Genomic DNA, 20,323 nt, shown 5'->3' on the forward strand with positions numbered 1-20,323 from the left:
AAGATCCGGAATTTGGATGTGCTCGAGCAATAGCAACTTAGCGACATAAAAACATTTGAAATTCCTTTTTTCATTTTCATTCTTTTGATCAGGATTCTTCTATAAAATCTGGAGCTTCAAATTATGTGAAACTGTTCAGTCATGGCTAACAGAAAGAAGGGCAGCATGTGAGTTGTGTAGCAATCAAATCTCTAGTATGTCAAAATTTAACCCAAATGGGAATCAGGCAGCAGTGACTCACTCAAAGATGGAATTGACCAAACTGTTTTCATTGTGTGTCATTGGCCACCATCATTGAGCAGGGCAGCACTATTGCTTCCTCAAAATCTGATAAGCCAGGGATTTGAATGCTATTCAGTGAATATACTGCCTTTCTTTCTGTGGGCCATGACTAAGTAATTTCAAACCAGTTTGAAGCCCTGATAGAATCTTTGATCAAAGTGCTCAATAATGATAGCCAGATGCCACAGAGTTCACAGGTTCCCAAAGTTACTTGGTCTTTTCAGAAAAAAAGTCACTCAATTTCCACATTAAAAACTTTTTGGACTATATCCCATACTCAATGATAAAGTGTAGGTATCTGCTTTTGGAGTTTTCTTTGATCATTTCAGGGTCTTCCCCTGCCACAGGGGGCAGTATTACCCATTTGGGGAAATACTGATGTAGTTCTTTTGATCTCATAGCAAAGGAGGCAGTTGCTCCTAAAGGCAATTATCCACACATTCTATAACCCCCTCCTCTTCCTAACTTCCTTCATTGTTCTAGGTGTATAGAAACCAATCTTGGATGGCCACTTGCAAGGCTTTAAGGTACATCAAACAAAGAGATAGATCAAAGGCACTAAACATGCAATTAAACTAATAACTAGGATGCCCCATGATCCTAAACCTCCAAACCAAGGAACCAAATTCCATAAGATTTTTTATTGTACACAATCAACCTTAGCAACTGCTGTTTCACTGTTATTGTTGTAAATATATCTATCATGCAGCTTCTGCCAGTTCAACTTCTTACAGGTGTAGAGCTTAGTGGCAACAATTGCAACCATCAAATGTGCAGCCCTACCCTTAATCAATGAGATTCTTGTCACCATTAGCCCTCCCTTCGGCTCTGGCGATTCCGAATACACTTGCTTCTCTATATATTTGCCTTTTCTTTTCATATAAGTGAAGTTGTATAATACTTGTCCTTTTGTAATTGAATGAATTCAGCATAATGTCATCCAGCTTTATTCATTTTGTGGCATGTGTTCGGATTTCGTGTATCCTACTGGCTGAGTAATAATATGAATGTATGTACCACATTTTGTGTATTTATTTGCTGGTAGGCATTTAGAATGTTTTGCATTTTGGCTATTGTGAATAGTACTATAATGAGCAGTAGCATGCAAGTCTCTGAGTCTTTGCTTCCAAGTCTTTGAGGTGTATACCTAGGAGTGGAATTGCTGGGTCATGTGTCTAAAAAGACAATTGCTAGTTCTATTTGTTAGATTTTTAAGGAACCGCTACGATGTGTTTCATGACAACTGTACCATTTTGCACTCCTGTCAGAAGTGGGTCCACCAGCACACCACTTGGCTGCCATTGAGTTGAATCCAATTAATAGCAAGGGTTTAAATCTTTACGGAATCATATAGCCTCACCTTGAGTGGCCTGGTAGGTTTTTTACTGCCAACCTTGTGGTTAGCAGTCCTATGCTTACTTGACAGTGCCAAAAGTACTTCAGTTTTCTCACATTCTTGCCCGGCTCTTTGGGGGAGGAGACAGGGAGTCCTAGTGGCATAGTGGTTGTGCTGCTAATTACAAGGTCTGCAATTTGAAACCACCAGCCCCTCCTTGGGAGAGGAGGTTTTCTATCCTCATCAAAAGTTAGAGTCTCAGTGCTTTGAGAATGATGATGGCAACAAATGTACAAATGTGCTTGATACAATGGATGGATGTATGGATTGTGATAAGCATTGTATGAGCTCCCAATAAAATGATTTTTTAAAAAACTCCCAAAACTAATGGGATATGATTAAAAAATTCAATGGAAATGGTCAAAAAAAAAAAAAAGAGTTACATTCTCAAAAACCCACAGGTGCAATTCTACCCTGTCCTGTAGGGTCGTTACGATTCAGAATTAATAACTGAGTTTATTTTTTTGGTGAGACATTGGAGAAACCCAATGTCAACAGCTGAAACCAGGTCAGGGGCCAACTGTGGACAAGGCCATCAATTGCCCATGTGCAAGTTCAGGTTGAAGCTGAAGAAAATTAAAGCAAATACACAAGCAAAAATACGGCCGTGAGTATATCCTACTAACATTTCAAGAACATCTCAAGAACAGATTTTATTCACTGAATATTAATGATGAAAAAATGTGATAAACTCTGGAATGATATCAAGAACAGCATACATAAAGATAATTAAAAAGTCAGGAAAGAAAGAAAAGATCAAAGTGGATGTTGAAGGAGACTCTGAAACTTGCTCTTAATTGTAGAGGTAGCTGAGGCAAATGGAAGGAATGAAATCAAACAGATGAATTTAAAATTTCAAAGCACAGCTTCAGAAGACAAAGTAAAATATTTTAATGAAATATGCAAAGACTTAGAGTTAGAAAACCAAAAAGAAAGAACATGATCAGCATATATAAGGCTGAAAGAACTAAAGAAAACATTCAAGCCATGAGTTGAAATATTTGAGAGACTATGAGCAAAATATTGAATGATGCAGGATGCATCAAAACAAGATAGAAAAAATACACAGTCACTGTCCCAAAAATAAATGGTCTCCATCCAGTCATTTTAAGAGGTAGTGCATGAGTGAGCGCCAAAGTAGTGAAGGAAGCAGTTCAAGTTGCCCTGAATGCATTACCCAAAAACAAGGCACCAGAGATTGATGAATTACTAATTGAAATGTTTCAACAAGCTGATAAAACACTGAAAGCACACACTCATCTATGCCAAGAAGCTTGCAAGATAACTACCTCACCAACTGACTGCAAGAGATTCATATTTGTACCCGTTCCAAAGAAAGGTGGCTCAACATAATGTGCAAATTATGGAACATCACCATTAATATCACATGCAAAAGTAAAAACTTGCTGAAGATCATCCAACAGTGATTTCAGCAGTCCATTGCCTGGGAGTTGCCGAAGATTCTGTTCAGATTCAGGAGAGGACATGGAACAAGGGATATTATTGGTAATATCAGATAGATCCTGACTGAAGACAGAGAATACCAGAAAGATGTTTACTTGTGTTTTATTGACTATGCCAAGGAATTTGACTGTGTAGCTCGTAACAGATTATAGGTCTCCTTGAGAGGAATGGAAATTCTAGAACACTTTATTTTGTTCATATGGACCTGTACACCGATCAAGAGGCAATTATGCAAACAGAACAAGCGAATACTGCATGGTTTAAGATCAAGGACGGTATACAGCAGAGTTGTATTATCTTATACTCATTCAGTCTGTATGCTGAGCAAATAGAGAAGCTGGACTATATAAATATGCATCATCAAGATTGGAGGAAGGTTCATTAACAACCTGCAATATGCAGATGACACCATCTTGCTTACTGAGAGTGAGGAGCGCTTGAAGTACTTGCCAAGGAAGACAAGGATTGCCGCCTTAGTATAGATTACAAATCAGTGTAAAGAAAACCAAAATCCTCACACCTGGACCAATAGGTAGCATCATGAGAAATGGAGAAAAGATTGAAATTATCAAGGATTTTGCATTGTTTGGATCACAATCAATACTCATGGAAGCAACAGTGAAGAGATCAAATGATGGATTGCATTTGGTAATTCTGCTTCATAAGACTTCTTTAACCTGTTGTGAAACAAAAATGTTACTTAGAAGACTTGGGTGTGCCTGACTAAGCCACGATATTTTCAGTTGCCTCAGATGCATGTAAACATTGGACACTGATTAAGGAAGACCGAAGAATCCATGTATTTGAAAGTGCTATGAATTGCTTAAAGAACCAACAAATCTGGGAAGAAGTAGGGCTGAAATGTTCCTTAGAAGCCAGGGTGGAGAGGCCTCATCTCACCAGCTTTGGACATGTCATCAAGAAAGACCAGTCCCTGGAAAAGGACATCATACTTAGTAAAGTAGAGGGGCAGTGCAAAGAAAAAGAAGACGTACAATGAGGTGGACTGACACGGTGGCTGTAACAGCGGCGCAGGCATAGGGACCGTTAGGAGGAAGGCACAGTACCGAGCAGTGTTTTGTTTTGTTGTGTGGGGTTGCTGTGGGTTGGAGCTGACCAGATGGCACCTAACAAAACGGCAGCATGTATTTATTTTATATTTGCTGTTTGTGCTTTTGTTCTCATGCTAGATTCCTTTCTGAAAGTTAGGCATAAATGTATTGTCTCTATTTTCTTTTAAGAATTCTATGGTTTATAATTGCTCACCCAGGTTTTTAATCCATTTTAATTTTTATATATGATATGAGGCATAGATCCTGTTTCATTATTCTTGATGTGGAAATCCACTTTTCCCAGGAACATTTATTAGACTCTTTCACTGTCACATGGATTTCACACCTCTGTATAGGCTTGTTTCTGGGTTCATGTTCCTATTTTACTGGTATGTATGTCTATTGCTAAGAGCACCACCCACGTGTTTTGATTACTATTGCTGTGGAGTGTATTTTAAACTCAGATTATGTGACTTCACCTACTTTGTTTTTCTCATTTTACATTGTTTTAGCTATCAGGGCCTCCTGCCATTCTGTATAAAATTAAATATTGGTTTTTCTTTTTCTGTAAAGAAGGCTGCTGAAATTTTCATAAGGATTACATTGAATCTGTAGATCCCTTTGGGTAGTACTGACAGCTTAATGATATTGACTTTCAAACCATGATAATGGAACATCTTTCCATTTATTGAAGTAATCGTTAATCTCTTTCAGAAGTATTTTATCATTTTTATTCTAAAGGGGGGCTGTGTTGTCTTAGTTAGCAATTTCTTATGTTACGTTTCTAGGATCTAAATCCATTGCAATGGCTACACAGAACCCACAGACAAAATTCATGGTTAAAGGGTTTATTAAGGAAGTTAACACTTTGTAATGCCAGTGAGAAATGCTCAGGGTACAGTTGTTTATCAGGATGTATTACAAAGTTCTTTAGGGTCTTCTAATAAATGCCCAAAGAGGCATACCCTTCTGCTGGAAGCCTACAGCTCCTTGTGTCAGCACACGCAGGCTGCTGAATTCAGTGCCTGGAGGCACCCCACTCCAGGAAGCCTCAGCCCAGGGGCAGTCAACTCCACTTCCAGGATTAGCAAGCTCAGCTTCCCCAACTAAGTGCCGGGAGACACTCACTTCACAAGCCAGCCTCCTACACAGAAGCACTCAGCTTTACTTGCTCTGTGGGAAATCCACAACTGTGTTCCATGATCTGGCTCCTGGTTCTGCTACTGCTCCTCTGCTGTTATAGCTGTCTTCTAGGGATCTTGGGCCCAGAGGATGTGTTCCACACCTGGCCACACCTGGCTCTTGCTGATAATGAGATCTCCTCCTTCTCATATATGCACAGCAGGATGGCACTCTAGGGAATCCTATTCACAATTGCCCACAGGTGAATCCTATCAGTATCTTCCCACTTCTTACTAGACCCATGCAGGAATAGGTCATTTGTTGGGAGTTACAGACTTTGGCTCAAAGAGCCACATTTAATAATTCATTGCCCCTACAGAATGGAACTTTTCCACAAAACTTTTGAAGCCCCTCATAAAAGTCTTTCATGTCCCTGGTTATATTTATTCCTGGGTATTTCATTGACTTGGATGCTTTTATAAGTGGAATAATTTGCCCAGTTTCCCTTTCAGATTTCTCATTGCTGGTAATTAGAAACGGAATGAATTTCTTCTTCTTTTCTTTAATATATAAAAATAAATTCCAAATGAGTTTAATAATTGTTTTCAAACTTTTTAAACTTAAGGTTAAAAAAAATAACACCTGAAATTATTGAGATTTGAAACAAGATTTCTTTAAAAAGTAGCTAAGTATACATTATAAATAATGGATACATTTGATCATAAAATAGGAAAAGCGTCATGTCTTTCTATACAATAAGATACTTAAACAAAATCAATTGGAAGATCAGAGCTTTGGAGAATATGGCTGCACAAATATATAACAGACAAGTACATACCACACAGTGTCTTCCAGACAGTGCGTGACATTGTGACCTTACATTCCACAGAACGAAACACCATCTCTTCTTCCTCCAACCTCACAACCATGCCCATGTCTAAGTCCATTCTTTTTGACCCATCACATGTCTAAAGTATCCGAGACAAAGTCTCCCCATCGTCACTTCTAAGGACCATTATGGCTATGCTTTGTGCACTTCATGGTATGGTTAATAATATTCTTTCCCAGCACCATAAATCAAAGGCATTGAATCTTCAGTTTCTTATCTTTTTTTAACTTATATTTTGGGAGGTTAAAAATACCATGGTTTGGGTCAGGCACATCTCTGTCTTCAGAGTGGTATCTTTCGTAGCTAATTTGCCCCAAGCAATTCGTCATACATCATTTGACTTCCTGACTGCTGAATTCCATGAGTGTTAATTGTGGAAGCAAGTAAAATGACAGATTTGACAACTTTCATATTTTCTCTGGGTATTCTGTTGTCTGCTGAATGGATTTTTATTGACCTTGTACCCTGCAACTTTGCTAAATGTCTCTATTTGCTCTAGAAGAGTGCTTATGGGTTCCTTGGAACAATAGCAGTTTCTAGCTTTTGCACTCTATTTTTTGTTTTGATTTTAATCCTTTTTATTTCTTCAATTTGTCTTTATTAAAAACCATGAAAAATCTGCCTTTTATTTTATTAGTTTCTCATGTGTGCAACAAAATAATTTCTTTGCATTCCCCCCCACCAGAATAAACGCATTTAAATCTATAGTCTGCTTCTCTGAAACAGTTTCAGTATATTGCATAGGTTTTAATATGTAGTATCCATTTTTAAATAATTTTATTGACATAAATCATATATCTTAGAATTCGGTAGCTAAATCATACTAAAACGAGTTGTACAAAAACCGAGTTATGCAATCATCACCACAATCAGTTTTAGAATATTTTCTTTCTTATATTCATTGCTATTAGCTCCCCACTTACCCCTAATCTCCCAGCCATGCCCCTAAGGAACTATTACTCTAGTTTCTCTCTCTGTAATAGATTTACTTACACTGGATTTCATATACAGAAAAACAAACAAGTAAACCCCATCAACAATAACAAAATGAACCGAATACAAGGATCTACATATAACCTCCTCCCTGGGGGGGATGGACAACAGAAAAGCGGGTGAAGGGAAACATCGGACAGTATAAGATATGACAAAATAATAATAATTTATAGATTATCAAGGGTTCATGAGGGAGGCGGGAGCGGGGATGGAGCGGGAAAATGAAGAGTTGATACCAAGGGCTCAAGTAGAAAATAAATGTTCTGAGAATGATGAGGGCAACACATGTACAAATGTGCTTGACACAATGGATGGATGTATGGATTGTGATAAGAGTGGTATGAGCCCCCAATAAAAACTATATATCAAGGGTTCAAGAGGGTGGGAGGGAGGGAGGAGAAAAAGAGGAGTTGATACAAAGGACTCAAGTAGAAAAAAATGTTTTGGAAATGATGATGGCAACATTGTATATATGTGCTTGATACAATTGATGTATGGATCCCTGTAAGAGCTGTAAAAGCCCCCAATAAAATGATTTATTAAACTTAAAAAACAGCAAAAAATCTCAATTTCAAAGAAAGCAGAAAATATTAAAAACTAGAACAAATTTAAAGTGGGTCAAAAAGAAGAACAAATGAGAATGTGTTAAATTTTAACCTATCTATGTCTTTAATAATCCATTTTCCAAATGTATTCTGTCTAATAGGAAGGCTATTCACATCCCTTATCAATGGTCAGAGGGAATTCACCAGAGATGTAATCTATGTGGGGATCCTGCAAATGGCTTTTGGGCTTTCACTGTCTTCCTTAGCATGATTTTCCCAGGCTGAGGTTTATCTACTGCACTGTGAATGTGCAGACGCCTGTGATTTCCCCAAATGTGAGAACCTTGACTGCAGAATTTGTGGTAATGGGGACTGTGTGTTCACTCTCTCCTTAAAAAAAAAGAAAAAAGGGTTTCAAGTTCTATCCTGAAACACCTGTCTGCCAATAACAGAACAATATCTACGCACCTACAAAGATCATCAATTACTACTGTATTTCAAATTTACTCACCACCAATACTTACTAAGATGAAGATACTGAAGAATTTTAGCAGTGTCTGCATTCTGAAACTAATCAAAGATGCAATCAAGGTACATTGATATCACTGCTGATTGGAATCCAAAAGAGGAGAGAAAATAGGACTTGCATGATAAAAATAATGAAGATCTCAACGTAGAATTTTGCAAGACCAATGCGTTAATCATTGTAAAATAATATTTTTCAACAATATAAACAGCAGTTATACACATGGACCTACCTGATAGAATGCATGAAAAATAAATCGACTGTATCTGTGGAAAGATACAATGAAGAAGTTCAATATTATTAATCAGAAAAATGCCAGCCCAACTACAAGATAGACCATTATTTGCTCATGCAAGTTCAAGAAATTGAAATCCACAAGGGCCCAATATGAGCTTGAGTGTATTCTGCTTGAGTTTAGAGAACATCTCAAGAATACGTTTGAAACAAACAACAACAAAAAACCGTAGTGGGTAATGGGGAGCTGATATGAAGGAGTTCAAGAAGGAAGAGAATGTTTTGAAAATGAGTGTGGTAGCAATTGTTCAATAATGCTTGATGTGATTGATCTGTGAAATGATAAGGTATTTGTATTAGCTCCCCCCAAATTGTGTGTTTTTTTAAAAATATATTTGACATGTTGATCAATAATGACCAAAGATTGTATGAGTTTTGAGATGACATACAGACATTATACATGAAGAAAGTAAAAGGTTATAAAAATACAGGAAAGAAAAGACCAACACAGATACCAGAATACTCTGAAATTTGCTCTTGGATGTAAAGTAGTTAAAGCCAATGGAAGAAATAGTGAAATAAAAATAAAATATGAACAGGTTTCCAACAGTGGCCCACGAAGAAAAGTAAAGTATTATAAAATATTCAAAGATCTAGAGTTAGAAAACTACTTAGCATTTCTTAAGCTTAAAGAGTTGGGGAAAAGAAAAGACGTGGTCAGGCCTCTGTTGAAGGGCCTGTAACCACAGAGGGCTGTGAGTAGCCTTGTTAGCGGACAGAGAGCTGTCACTTGATTGTGGTAGACTGGTTATGTGAAAATGCTGTACCGTGTCATTTTAGCTCCCTTTTGATTCATTTAAAAATTCCGGTTTTTTTTTAAAGTAGTGAAGGATAAATGCATGTGGAGTAAACCTCTGGTGAAGCCCCTCTGACCACAGATCAAGGGGATAAGTAGCCTTACTCTCGTGCAGAGGGCATTGGAAAGTGGATTATTACAGACACAATTAGGTTTTAATTGAACAGTTTATCATGTAATCTCCCCTTTGACCCATTTTAGGAACCCTGGTGGCATAGTGTCTGTGCATTAGACTGCTAATCTGAGGTAGCAGTTCAAATCCACTGGCTGCTCTGCCAGAGAAAGATGAGGCTCTGGACTCCAGTAAAGACTTACAGTCTTTGATACCTACAGGCTAGTTCTACTCTGCCCTACAGGGTCGGTCGCTGCATCACAATCAACTCGAGAGGGTTTTTTGGACCCATTTAAAATTTGTTCTAGTCTTCAGTATTTCTGCTCTCTTTTCCTTTTTTTTTTTTAAACATTTTATTAGGGGCTCATACAACTCTTATCACAATCCATGCATATACATACATCAATTGTATAAAGCACATCTGTACATTCTTTGCCCTAATCATTTTCTTTTTTTTACATTTTATTAGGGGCTCATACAACTCTTATCACAATCCACACATATACATACATCAATTGTATAAAGCACATCCGTACATTCTTTTCCCTAATCACTCAAAGCATTTGCTCTCCACTTAAGCCCTCTGCATCAGGTCCTCTTTTTTTCCCCCCTCCCTCCCCGCTCCCCCTCCCTCATTCTGCTCTCTTTTCAATTGAAGTTTCTCTATTTTACTTTGCTATTTTTTTTTTCTGTAAATGAAATCCAGCATAGGTATATTTATAGAGACAGTAACTGAATTAATGGTTTCTTGGGGTATGGCAGGGGAACTTGGGGGGAAATAGGGAGCTAATAATAAGTATAAGAAAGTGTTCTAAAATTGATTGTGGTTGTGGTGGTGATTGTATAGTGTGTAAAAATAAGACTGAACTGTTGAATTGCGTGCTATGTTAATTATATGCCATTAAAAATATTAAAGCCTCAAGTTGTAGTATTGAAGCATTCTATGGGCAAAGTATTGAATGCAAAAAAGACGATAGAAGGACGACACGGAGTCACTGTACCAAAAAGAAGTGGTCAACGTTCAGTCATTTCAGGAGATAGAATATGATCAAGAACCAATGATATTGAAGAAAGAAGTCTAAGATGTACTGAAGGCATTAGCAAAAAAATGGGCTCCATGAATTGATGGAATGAATACCAATTGAGATGTCTCAAGAAATGGATGGAACACTGAAAGTGCCCATTCATCTATGCCAGGATATTTGGAGAAAACTACCTGGTTAAGTGATAGAAGGAAGTCAATTTTTATGCTTATTTTAAACAAAGGTGACCCAACAGATGGTGGAAGTTATTGAACAACATAAATGTTCTCACATACATGTAAAAATATACTAAAGGTATTTCAAATATGGTTGCAGCAGTTCTTCAACAGGAAACCACCAGAAATTCAAGCAAAGTGTATAAAAAGGATATAGATCAAGGGTTATTTTACCTATGATAGCTGAATATTGGCTTAAATTAGAGAAGATGAGGGTGATGCTTCCCTGTGTTTTGTTAACTGTGGGAAGACATTCAACTTTGTGGACATGATAAATTATAGATGACATTGGGTTATAAAGCATGGGCTTTCCAGAAGATTTCTAACTACAGTTGTGAAGTATGGGCATTCCAGAACCCTCTTGCAGAGACTGTATGTGACCAGGAGGCATTATCCCTGGAACAGAACAAGGGGACACTGTGTGATTTAAAATCAGCAAAGATGTCGGTGTTGTATTATTTCACCATACTATTCAGTCTGCATGCTGAACAAATAGTCTGAGAAGCCAGACTTTGTGAAGAAGAAAGTGGCACCAATATGAGAGGAAGTATAATTAACAATGTGTGATATGCAAATAGGCTACATTGCTTATGGAAACAGGACTTTAAACACTGATGAAGATGAATGACTACAGCCTTCAGTATAGATTATGCTTCAACATAAAAGATTACAAGAACCTCACAACTGGACCAATAAGTAAAATCATGATAAATGGATAAAAGATTCAAGTTGTTAAGGATTTCATTATATTTGGATCTACAATAAATGCTCATAGAAGTGGTAGTCAAGAACTCAAATGATATATTGGAAGTAGTAGTCAATAACTCAAATGGCATTCTGCCTTGGGAAAATCTGTTGCAAAAGACGCCTTTAAAAAGTTAGAAAGTGAAGATTTCCCCTTGAGTAAGATATACCTTAACCAAGTTATATTTTCAATCCTTTCAAACACATGGGAATGCTGAAGAGTGAAAAAAGAAGACTGAAGAATTGATGCAGTAGAATTATGCTGCTAGTGAAGAATATGGTGAAGTATACTGTGACTGCCAGAAGAACTAGCTGTACTTTGCCTTAAATGAAGTACAGCCAGAATGTTCCTTAAAAGCATGAATGGGCCCAGACGCAATATCTTTTGATAGCTGGGCACCATCAGCTTTCTTCACCACATTTGCTTATGCACCCATTTATCTTTAGTGATCATACTGGGAAGGTGAGCAGATGATGATATGATTTTTTATTCTTTGATGACTGATAACCGATCACTTCAGCACACGTTAGTGTGCTTCTTCCATGTGGGCTTAGTTGCTTCTGAGCTAGATGGCCTCTTGTGTACCTTTAAGTCTTGAAGACCCTAGATGCTATATCTTTTGATATCCAGGCATCATCAGCTTTCTTCACCACATTTGCTTATGCACCCGCTTTGTCTTCAATGATCGTGTTGGGAAGGTGAGCATCATGGAATGCCAGTTTAATAGAACAAAGTATTCTTGCATTGAGGGAGTTCTTGAGTGGAAGCCCAATGTCCGTCTGCTACCTTAATACTAAACCTATAAATATATGCACATAGATCTATTTCCCCATGGTCATATATAAATCTACATACATATGTACACACCTTTATTTAGACCTCTATAAGTTCCCTTTGTCTCCTAGTTCTTTCCACTATTTCCTTTTACTTTCCTTTGTCCCACTATCATGCTCAGCATTCATTTGGGTTTCAGTAATTCCTCTTGGTTACATTACCCCTGACCAAGCCCTACCAGGCCTCCTACACCCTCCTCACCACCGATTTGGATCACTTGTTGTTCCCTTGCTCAGGCTTTGTTAACACCACTTCCTTTCTCCCACCTGCCCCTCTCCCATGTCCCCCTGAAACCATTGGTCCTGGAAACACAGGGAATCCAGGACAGATGATCCCTTTAGGACCAGTGCTGAGAGTGGCAATGCCGGGAGGGTAAAGCGAAGGTGGGGTAGAAAAGGGGAACCAATTACAAGGATCTACATATAACCTCCTCTGTGGGGGATGGACAATAGGAAAGTGGGTGAAGGGAGATGTTGGATAGTGTAAGATATGACAAAATAATAATAATTTATAAATAATCAAAGGTTCATGAGGGAGGGGGCAGTGGGGGGAGAGGGGAAAAATTGAGCTGATACCAAGGGTTCATGTAGAAAGCAAATATTTTGAGAATGATGATGGCAACAAATATACAAATGTGCTTGACATGTTTGTATGTATGGATTATGATAAGAGTTGTACGAGTCCCCAATAAAATGACTGAAATAAATAAAATGTAAAAACCTCAACAACAACAAAAAAGCAAGAATGGCAAGAATTGGTCTCCTGTGCTTCAGTCATCTTGTGAAGAGGGAGCAGCCCCTGGAGAAAGGCATGATGCTTGTAAAGTAAAAAGTGAGGAAGATTCTCAAGGAGAGGAAGTGACATTATGGCAGCAGACAGAGCAACTACTGGGAGGAAGGCTAGGACTGAGCAGTGTTTTGTTCCACATGCCTAGTCTGTGATTTCAAGAACAGGCTGGAAGACTCAAGAGCAAAAGGAAGAAATGTGAAAATCATTTTTGGTAAATATTTTTATATTGAGATCATAAGTTGTGAATAGAATATACAGTAAAACCTGTGAAGGCAAACTTCCCAGGACTGCCTTGTTTTTCCAGATCGTGCAAATTTTGTGCTCTTTGACACTTAACTACTTAACACGCTTTTACCCAGTTTTATCACACTTTTACCCAGTTTTATCACCTGCCATTTTTCTTTTTTTTTTTAAATTTTAACAATTTAAAATTTTTCTGTCATTCTCTATCAGTGGAAAATATTTTAATTTTCCTTTTCTGGCAGTTTTCTTTCTCCTGTACAGGTTATACTTTTTGCTAATTTTACTGTATATGAAATAAATAAGTGTAATGAGATACTAATTAATATCAAAATTGACAATTTTAAAGAAAAATGACTATTGAAATATGAGAAATTTAATTTGTAATTATGATTCAAACATTATATAGTTGTTTCTTTGTAAATTTTAGACAACAGATGCCTTTAAAAATTTGTGTTTGTGTTATAAATCAGCAGGTCATGTAGCACAGATATGAAGAGTATGAGTTCCTTGTAAAACTGTCTTTTGTGCATCCTTGAATCCGAAGTTGAATACTTTGGTGAACCTGACTCCAGATAGTGATGCCAGCAAACCAGCCATTGGTACCATTTACCTCAGCTGGTGGTGCATTTAGCGGAGCTTGTTTTCCTTTCTGCCACTCCCTTTTTAAAATTTTGTGCCAGTGTCCAGTGATTGTCTGAGGTACAAGAGAACTATTGTCTCTTTTTATTCTTGCATCTTCAAGTATAATTTCTTTATCTCCTTTGTTGACCTACCTTATGTTAAGGGTTGGGGAAAAGGTATTCTGATTGAGCACCTTCACACTGTATTGCGCCAGCACCCAAAATTCCATGGGTATTTCCCCTTGAGAAGAATGCATTGAATGTTGTTGGTAGGTGCCATCGAGTTGGTTCCAATTCATAATGACCCTGTTCAACAGAGTAAAACCTTGCCCACTCCTGCGCTAGTCTTGCAATCCTTGTTATGCTTGAGCCCATTGCTGGTACCACTGTGTCCATTCCTCTTGATGAGGTTCTCCCTCTTTTTCATTGCCCTTCTACTTTATCAAGCATGATGTCCTTTCCTCGGGAGTAGTCTCTCCTGACAACATGTCTAAGGGATATCAACTGGACCAATAAGTAACATCATGATAAACAAAGCAAACATTGAAAAACATTTAATATGAATGAACTATAAAATAGCAGAATTCTGTAAAGCGAAACAGGGGGAAACTGTGTGGGAGAAGTAGGGATTTTACCCAAATTTTACTAGGTGAATTCGTATGTCTCAGCTGATCTTATATAATTGTAAAAATTTTTTTAAATGGGCTAAGTAGTAAAAGAACTTGCAATTAATTTTGAATTGGTACTTAAATAATTTTCAGAGATTTTAAGGATATTGCTTTTTTAATATAGTTTTGTGGTTCTATGGATAAAGAAACGGAATAGAATTCGACTCAAGAATGTAGTTGTTATTATTGCTGTTACTCTGAGTACGATGACCTTCTTTCCCTCTTTTTGCCCTCTCCCCACAGTTGCCCTCATTAACTGCTTTTAAGTAGGATTCATAGTGACCCCAATAGAATAAAGTAGGATTTCTAAAGCTGTAAATCTTTCTGAAAGTGGACTGCCACATCTTTCTTCCCCAGAACAGCTGGTGAGTTCAAACGGCCAACCTTTCAGTTAGTAACTGGGTACTTTATCTGCTGTACTGCCAGGGTTTCTTAGAAGGAGGTCCAATTAGACATAACTTAAAGAAATTTTCCTTGGGTTCCCTGGGCCCTTACCTTAGTTTGTTTTCTCCCTGAAGCAGATCCTGATACAAGGACTCAAATTTCAATGGTTTATGAAGTACAAGGAACAATAGTATAGATAGATATGTGTAAGATAGACCGGCTGGTAACTGGTACAAGGTTTACTATTTAACCAGCTACTACAGTTGGTAATGGAGCTTCATTCCACAGGGAAACTGGCATTTGGTGTAGAATATTTGGACTATGAAAACATCAGCTTATTAACATCACTGATTGAAGACTGAAGTGGGGAAGACTGCAGGCTATGGAAATTATTAACTATCACTCCTCTGAACAGAAAATCCTCCTTAAGTTCTGAAGGAACCTTCAAAAACAAACTAAACTCAACTGCCATCGACTTGATTCCACTCATAGCCACTCTATAGGACAGGGTAGAACTGTCTCTGAGTTTCCAGGACTGTAACTGTTTATGGGAGTAGAAAGCCTCATCTTTCTCCTAAGGAATAGCTGGTAGTTTTGAACTTCTGACCATGTGGTTAGCAGCCCAATGTGTAACCACTATGACACTAAGGCTCCTGAAGGAAACTTAGGCATAGATAAACAGATACTGGAACTCAAGCACCTGGAAAAGGTCAAGGTGGGTATTTCCAGCCTCTTATTTCAGTGCGAGGCATAGGACTGGCAGATCCAGGCTTATTTTTGGGGGTGGGGGGTGGGGGGACAGGACCTCTACTCGGCAGGAATCTGTTTGTTTTCTTACTGCCTAAAATCCTTGAGCATTTGCTCAGGCATTCAGGATAAAGTGTAAATGTTTAGGTATGTTAGCCACAAGTTTTATCAAGACATGGTTTGGTTTTGCTAACCACAACAACTCTTAACCCCGCCTTGACCCTTCCCTTCCCCGTGCACACACTCACATTCTCTCTCATATCTCACACAAGTACATGGAAGTACATATTTTTCCAACGCCCCTCCCCATCACCACCACCATTCTCCCTCCATCCCTGTGTCTCTCCTAACTTTTCTATTTGTTATCTCCAACCCAAAATCTCGTTACCTCTGTCTTCCATATCACTCCAGCTCATCCCTTGTCTTTCACCACCATATCATCCCAGTTTCTTCGTCTTTATCTTTCCCTATTGCATGTGTACATTCTTTTTTTCAGTCACTTTTTCACTCCTTCACTTGCACTGCGGTGCTTTAATCATTTGAACAATTTGCATTTCGTTGAAATCCTCACATTACTCAGAGCTCCTTCAATTAGAATACCTCTTCCCTACCCTGCCCTTAGGTTTATGTTGTAATTATCCCAGTAAGTACTTCTTTCATGTATTATAATTATTTATTATAAAATGCAAAAAAAGGTATGCATTTTATTTGCATCCATTGTAGACTCCATAGAGCCCTGGCAGTGTAGTGATGGTTAGGCTGCTGCTCTGCAGAAGAAAGGAATTTTTCTATTCCCATAAAAGGTTCCAATCTCGGAAACACATAGTGACATTTCTGCCCTGTCCTGAATTATAGAGGTCAGAGTTGACTGGATAGCAGTGAGTGAGCTCCGTATCTTAGCATTTCTATGCTCTCGGTGTCTGCCATAAAACTATCTGGCATAAAGTAAGCATTCAGTAAGTACTAAGACTTCCACTCTTGACTGAAATTTAGTTTCTCCATTTTCCCCCCTCTCATTTTCCATGAACTGTAAACAACTTTGTGAGAATTAATATGATATTGACTATACCCTTCATTCTACCTTCCCACGAAGCATTTGTATGTAATAACAGAGGCATTCCGAAGATCTGGTATCATTATCATGTTTAAGATGTAACCCCTGCTGAATGTTCCATTAGGTGTATGCCTGTAGGGAATACAATTTGAAGAGAACAAGTCTTTTGGGTTTTCATTTGATTTCTACTAGGCATCTAGATGGCCACTGAGGGCAAGGCATGGTAGTCTTTTCTACATGGAACCTTGTTCTTAAAGAACAGAGTCCTTAGCAGGTTCTGGTTTTTTTTTTTTGTCTACCTAGTGTTGTGCCTGCTATAGATAAGTGAATAAATAAATAGTTTTCTATATTTGTTAAAATTTTCCATCTAAGAGAAAGCATATACTTGTACATTGGGAAAATAGTAGGGAAGAAACCAAGAAATTGTTTCTGATATTCACCAGAGACAAACTGGACAATTTGTACCCATTCCTTCCATTCTGATATTAGGTCAGCTAATCTATTTAGTTAGTGATTCACTTATCTTGTAACTGAGAAGTGGCTGTATAAATCCCTGATCTTGAGTGTTATGGAATTGGGTTTGAGGGGTAATACCAAACATCATGTATAAGTAAAATGTAAAGAAAGATGTGGTTTTAGGTCCTAGAGAATGCAGGATTATAGTATATGTCAATCATCAGTTTATCATAGCAAATCTCGCATTTCAAAATCCATTGTACAGTTTTTATTTGCATCATTAATTTAGAAAAATATTCAGACTCACTGCCATCGAGTCAATGTTGACTCACAGTGACTCCAGTGACTCTCTGGGTTTCTGAGACTCTTAACTGTTTCCGGGAGCTGACCACCATACAGTTCAGAGCTCACGCATAATCACTACACCACCAGAGCTCCTTTAGAAAAGAGAACCTAAACTTCAATATGTTTTTCAGATGCCTTAAGTGCAATCTAATTGAGCTTTTAAAATATTTTTTCTCATTTTTCTTTATGAAATATTTTATGCAGTTACTATTTCCTTTTTGCTTTGGCAAAATGAATTGAATAAAATCTGTTTCTTTCCATGAGAAAATGCTGTATTGTTGGATATTACAGCTCTGAAATGGCTCTATAACGGGAAAACAGGTACAGTGCCCCACCTATGCTTATAACTGATTCAGAGGGCATATGTTATTGCATTTGTAGCCACCGGAAAAAAGCACTTTTTATTAAGCCTCAAATTAGGTGATAGTTTTATAATCCACCTCCCATCTCTTCTTTAAAGATGTGTTCCCTTGGATTTTGTAAAGTATAACTATTTAAAGAGCAAACCTCTGTGACTTCAAAGGTGATGTAAAACAGTATAATGTTTTCTTAACTGGCTTATTTCTTTGCATTTTCTTGGTTTCTTTTGTCTTTTATCATTTATGCTGGCCTTATAAAACTTATTTAACTGGATATATATTTTAGATCATTATTGTCATCTATCATGTTAACAGCATTCTACTAGAGGAAATAAAAATCCTTCCTCTTATTAAAAGTGGGGTACCATTAAACTATTTTGAAGAAAACATCAGCTCTACATTGCTTGTTCACTTTATGGGTGGGATAGTGAACTCACCTGTTTTAGTTTCAGACTAAGAGAACAATTTCCTAATTGTATTATCTCATAGGTATGTTGCTAATTGCAATAAATCAACTGCCTAATTTAGAATATGTTCAGATACTTATCTGTGATGGGCTTTTCTAGGTTTTAATTTGAATCAAAGTATCTTTTATGCCTTGTCTTTTGGAAAAAGTCATTTTATGATTGGATCACTTTGTCAATTATAGCATGGTAACATTGCACACATCTTTATATAGTTATTAATGTTAGAGAAAACTTGATTCTTAGGGTACTGATCATTGATGCCTATGATATACCACATATACTTGAGTATAAGCTGACCCGAATATCCACTTAGCACCTAATTTTACCACCAAAACGGCATAAAAACTGTGCTGAAAAACTTGATTTATACTCGAGATTTCATTTCCGAAAAATGGAATTTATTGTAAGTTGATAATTACACAAATAGTATACTCTATTGAACTGTTAGAGACATGACATTATATTTAGCTATCATATAGATTGGAAGTGGTATACATTTTCCCCTCTTAGGACAAAACTATTCAGAGAAAATACTGTGTAATGTGTTACTTGTATATTGAAATAACTGGATTTTTATGGTAGTTTAATGAAAATGTTGTCATGTGGTTTATCTATATTGAAGCTTAACTCCTTAAATTGATGAAAGATTAACCAATAAATTCAATTTTATATTTAGGTATTTGCATTTCATACAACTCAACTTTTGATAAATACTTAATTGTGAAATTGCCTAAGATAAGTTTATATTTCATTGTTCCTTTTATTCTATGAAAATTGCAGTGTATTGCAGTAAAGCTCTTTTAGATTAAATGTACTAGATATAATCGTAACCACCAAAAAGTAAAACTCTGTTCATATTTAGAATGAATATGAGACTCAAATTAAGAAAACACAAATACTCTCAGAAGATAGCCTGGGAATAAAAGGTGAACTGAAAGATGAAGCCAGGGAAAAGGTAATAAATTAAGATCTTAAACTTTATGGTATCATAGACTTTCTGGAGTATTCATCTTTTAAACTATTGCTTTAAAAAATCATCTTATTACAAAGATCTCTTTTGAATAAGCCTTAAATGATTGTTTAACTGATAGAACACTGCTTTAATGTCTAGTCAATTAAATTTGCTGAAAGGCAGTCATTTGGGGGTTAAAAGAGATAGAATTGGAAGGAAGCTTCGTGTCCTTAGGAGGTAAACTTGTGCATGTCTAAATAACCCTTTATAGATTTTTTAAGTTGGAGAAATATTTTAAATGAAGAGTAGACAAAATGTGATATTTTATTGTTTTTTCTTTACATATAATTTTGCACATTTAACCTTTTCATAGAGAAAGTAGAAAGAAAAGATTGCATATCTAAGCAACAGATAAAAAGACTGGCATGGAATACTTAAATAAATTCTGCTATGTATCTGCCATAATGCAGGCTTCTAATCCTACTGCCTATCTCCATATAAATGATTCTGTTCAAGACCATAGATGTTTTCTTCACTAAAAGCAGTAAAGCTCTTTTAGATGAAATGTCTAAAAACATCTTATAATAACTTGGAGCATGCTGGCAAGAGTAGTCACTTGTGACTATGTGTGAAACCCCCTCAGCCAGTTGATAGTGTAATAAGCAAAAAATGGTAGCATCACTCCATTATTCAGAAAAGCCAACAGCGTGCTTGTTCCTTAGGCTGCAGCATTCATTAAGAAAAGCTTACTGGGCTGAAAGCTGGAAACAGATGATAACGGGATATGATTTTCATATTTAATGCTTTCCTTGGAAGAGTATGTGTGCTACAGATTGATAGAAGAATCAACTGCTACTTTACTAAAAGACTTTCAGGTTTGCCCTATAGCTACCGATGGAATCATTCAGCCAAGAAATTAACTTTTTCTCCT

At 37.1% G+C, this 20,323-nt stretch overlaps 1 protein-coding gene across 4 annotated transcripts in view; it reads left to right on the forward strand.

The window, feature by feature from the left end:
• Positions 1-20,323, forward strand: part of KIZ (kizuna centrosomal protein) — a 174,980-nt gene that overhangs the window by 8,213 nt on the left and 146,444 nt on the right. For 3 of the 4 annotated variants that reach the window (XM_075564044.1, XM_075564047.1, XM_075564045.1), the window contains exon 4: positions 19,303-19,395. The exons of the other annotated variant lie outside the window; for it this stretch is intronic. In XM_075564044.1, coding sequence (XP_075420159.1) covers positions 19,303-19,395 — 93 coding nt within the window. The remainder of the gene's footprint in view (positions 1-19,302; positions 19,396-20,323) is intronic. 4 annotated transcript variants of the gene reach the window in all.

This window comes from Tenrec ecaudatus, chromosome 12, assembly GCF_050624435.1.
Source record: "Tenrec ecaudatus isolate mTenEca1 chromosome 12, mTenEca1.hap1, whole genome shotgun sequence".
In the NCBI taxonomy this organism is placed as follows: Eukaryota; Metazoa; Chordata; class Mammalia; order Afrosoricida; family Tenrecidae; genus Tenrec; species Tenrec ecaudatus.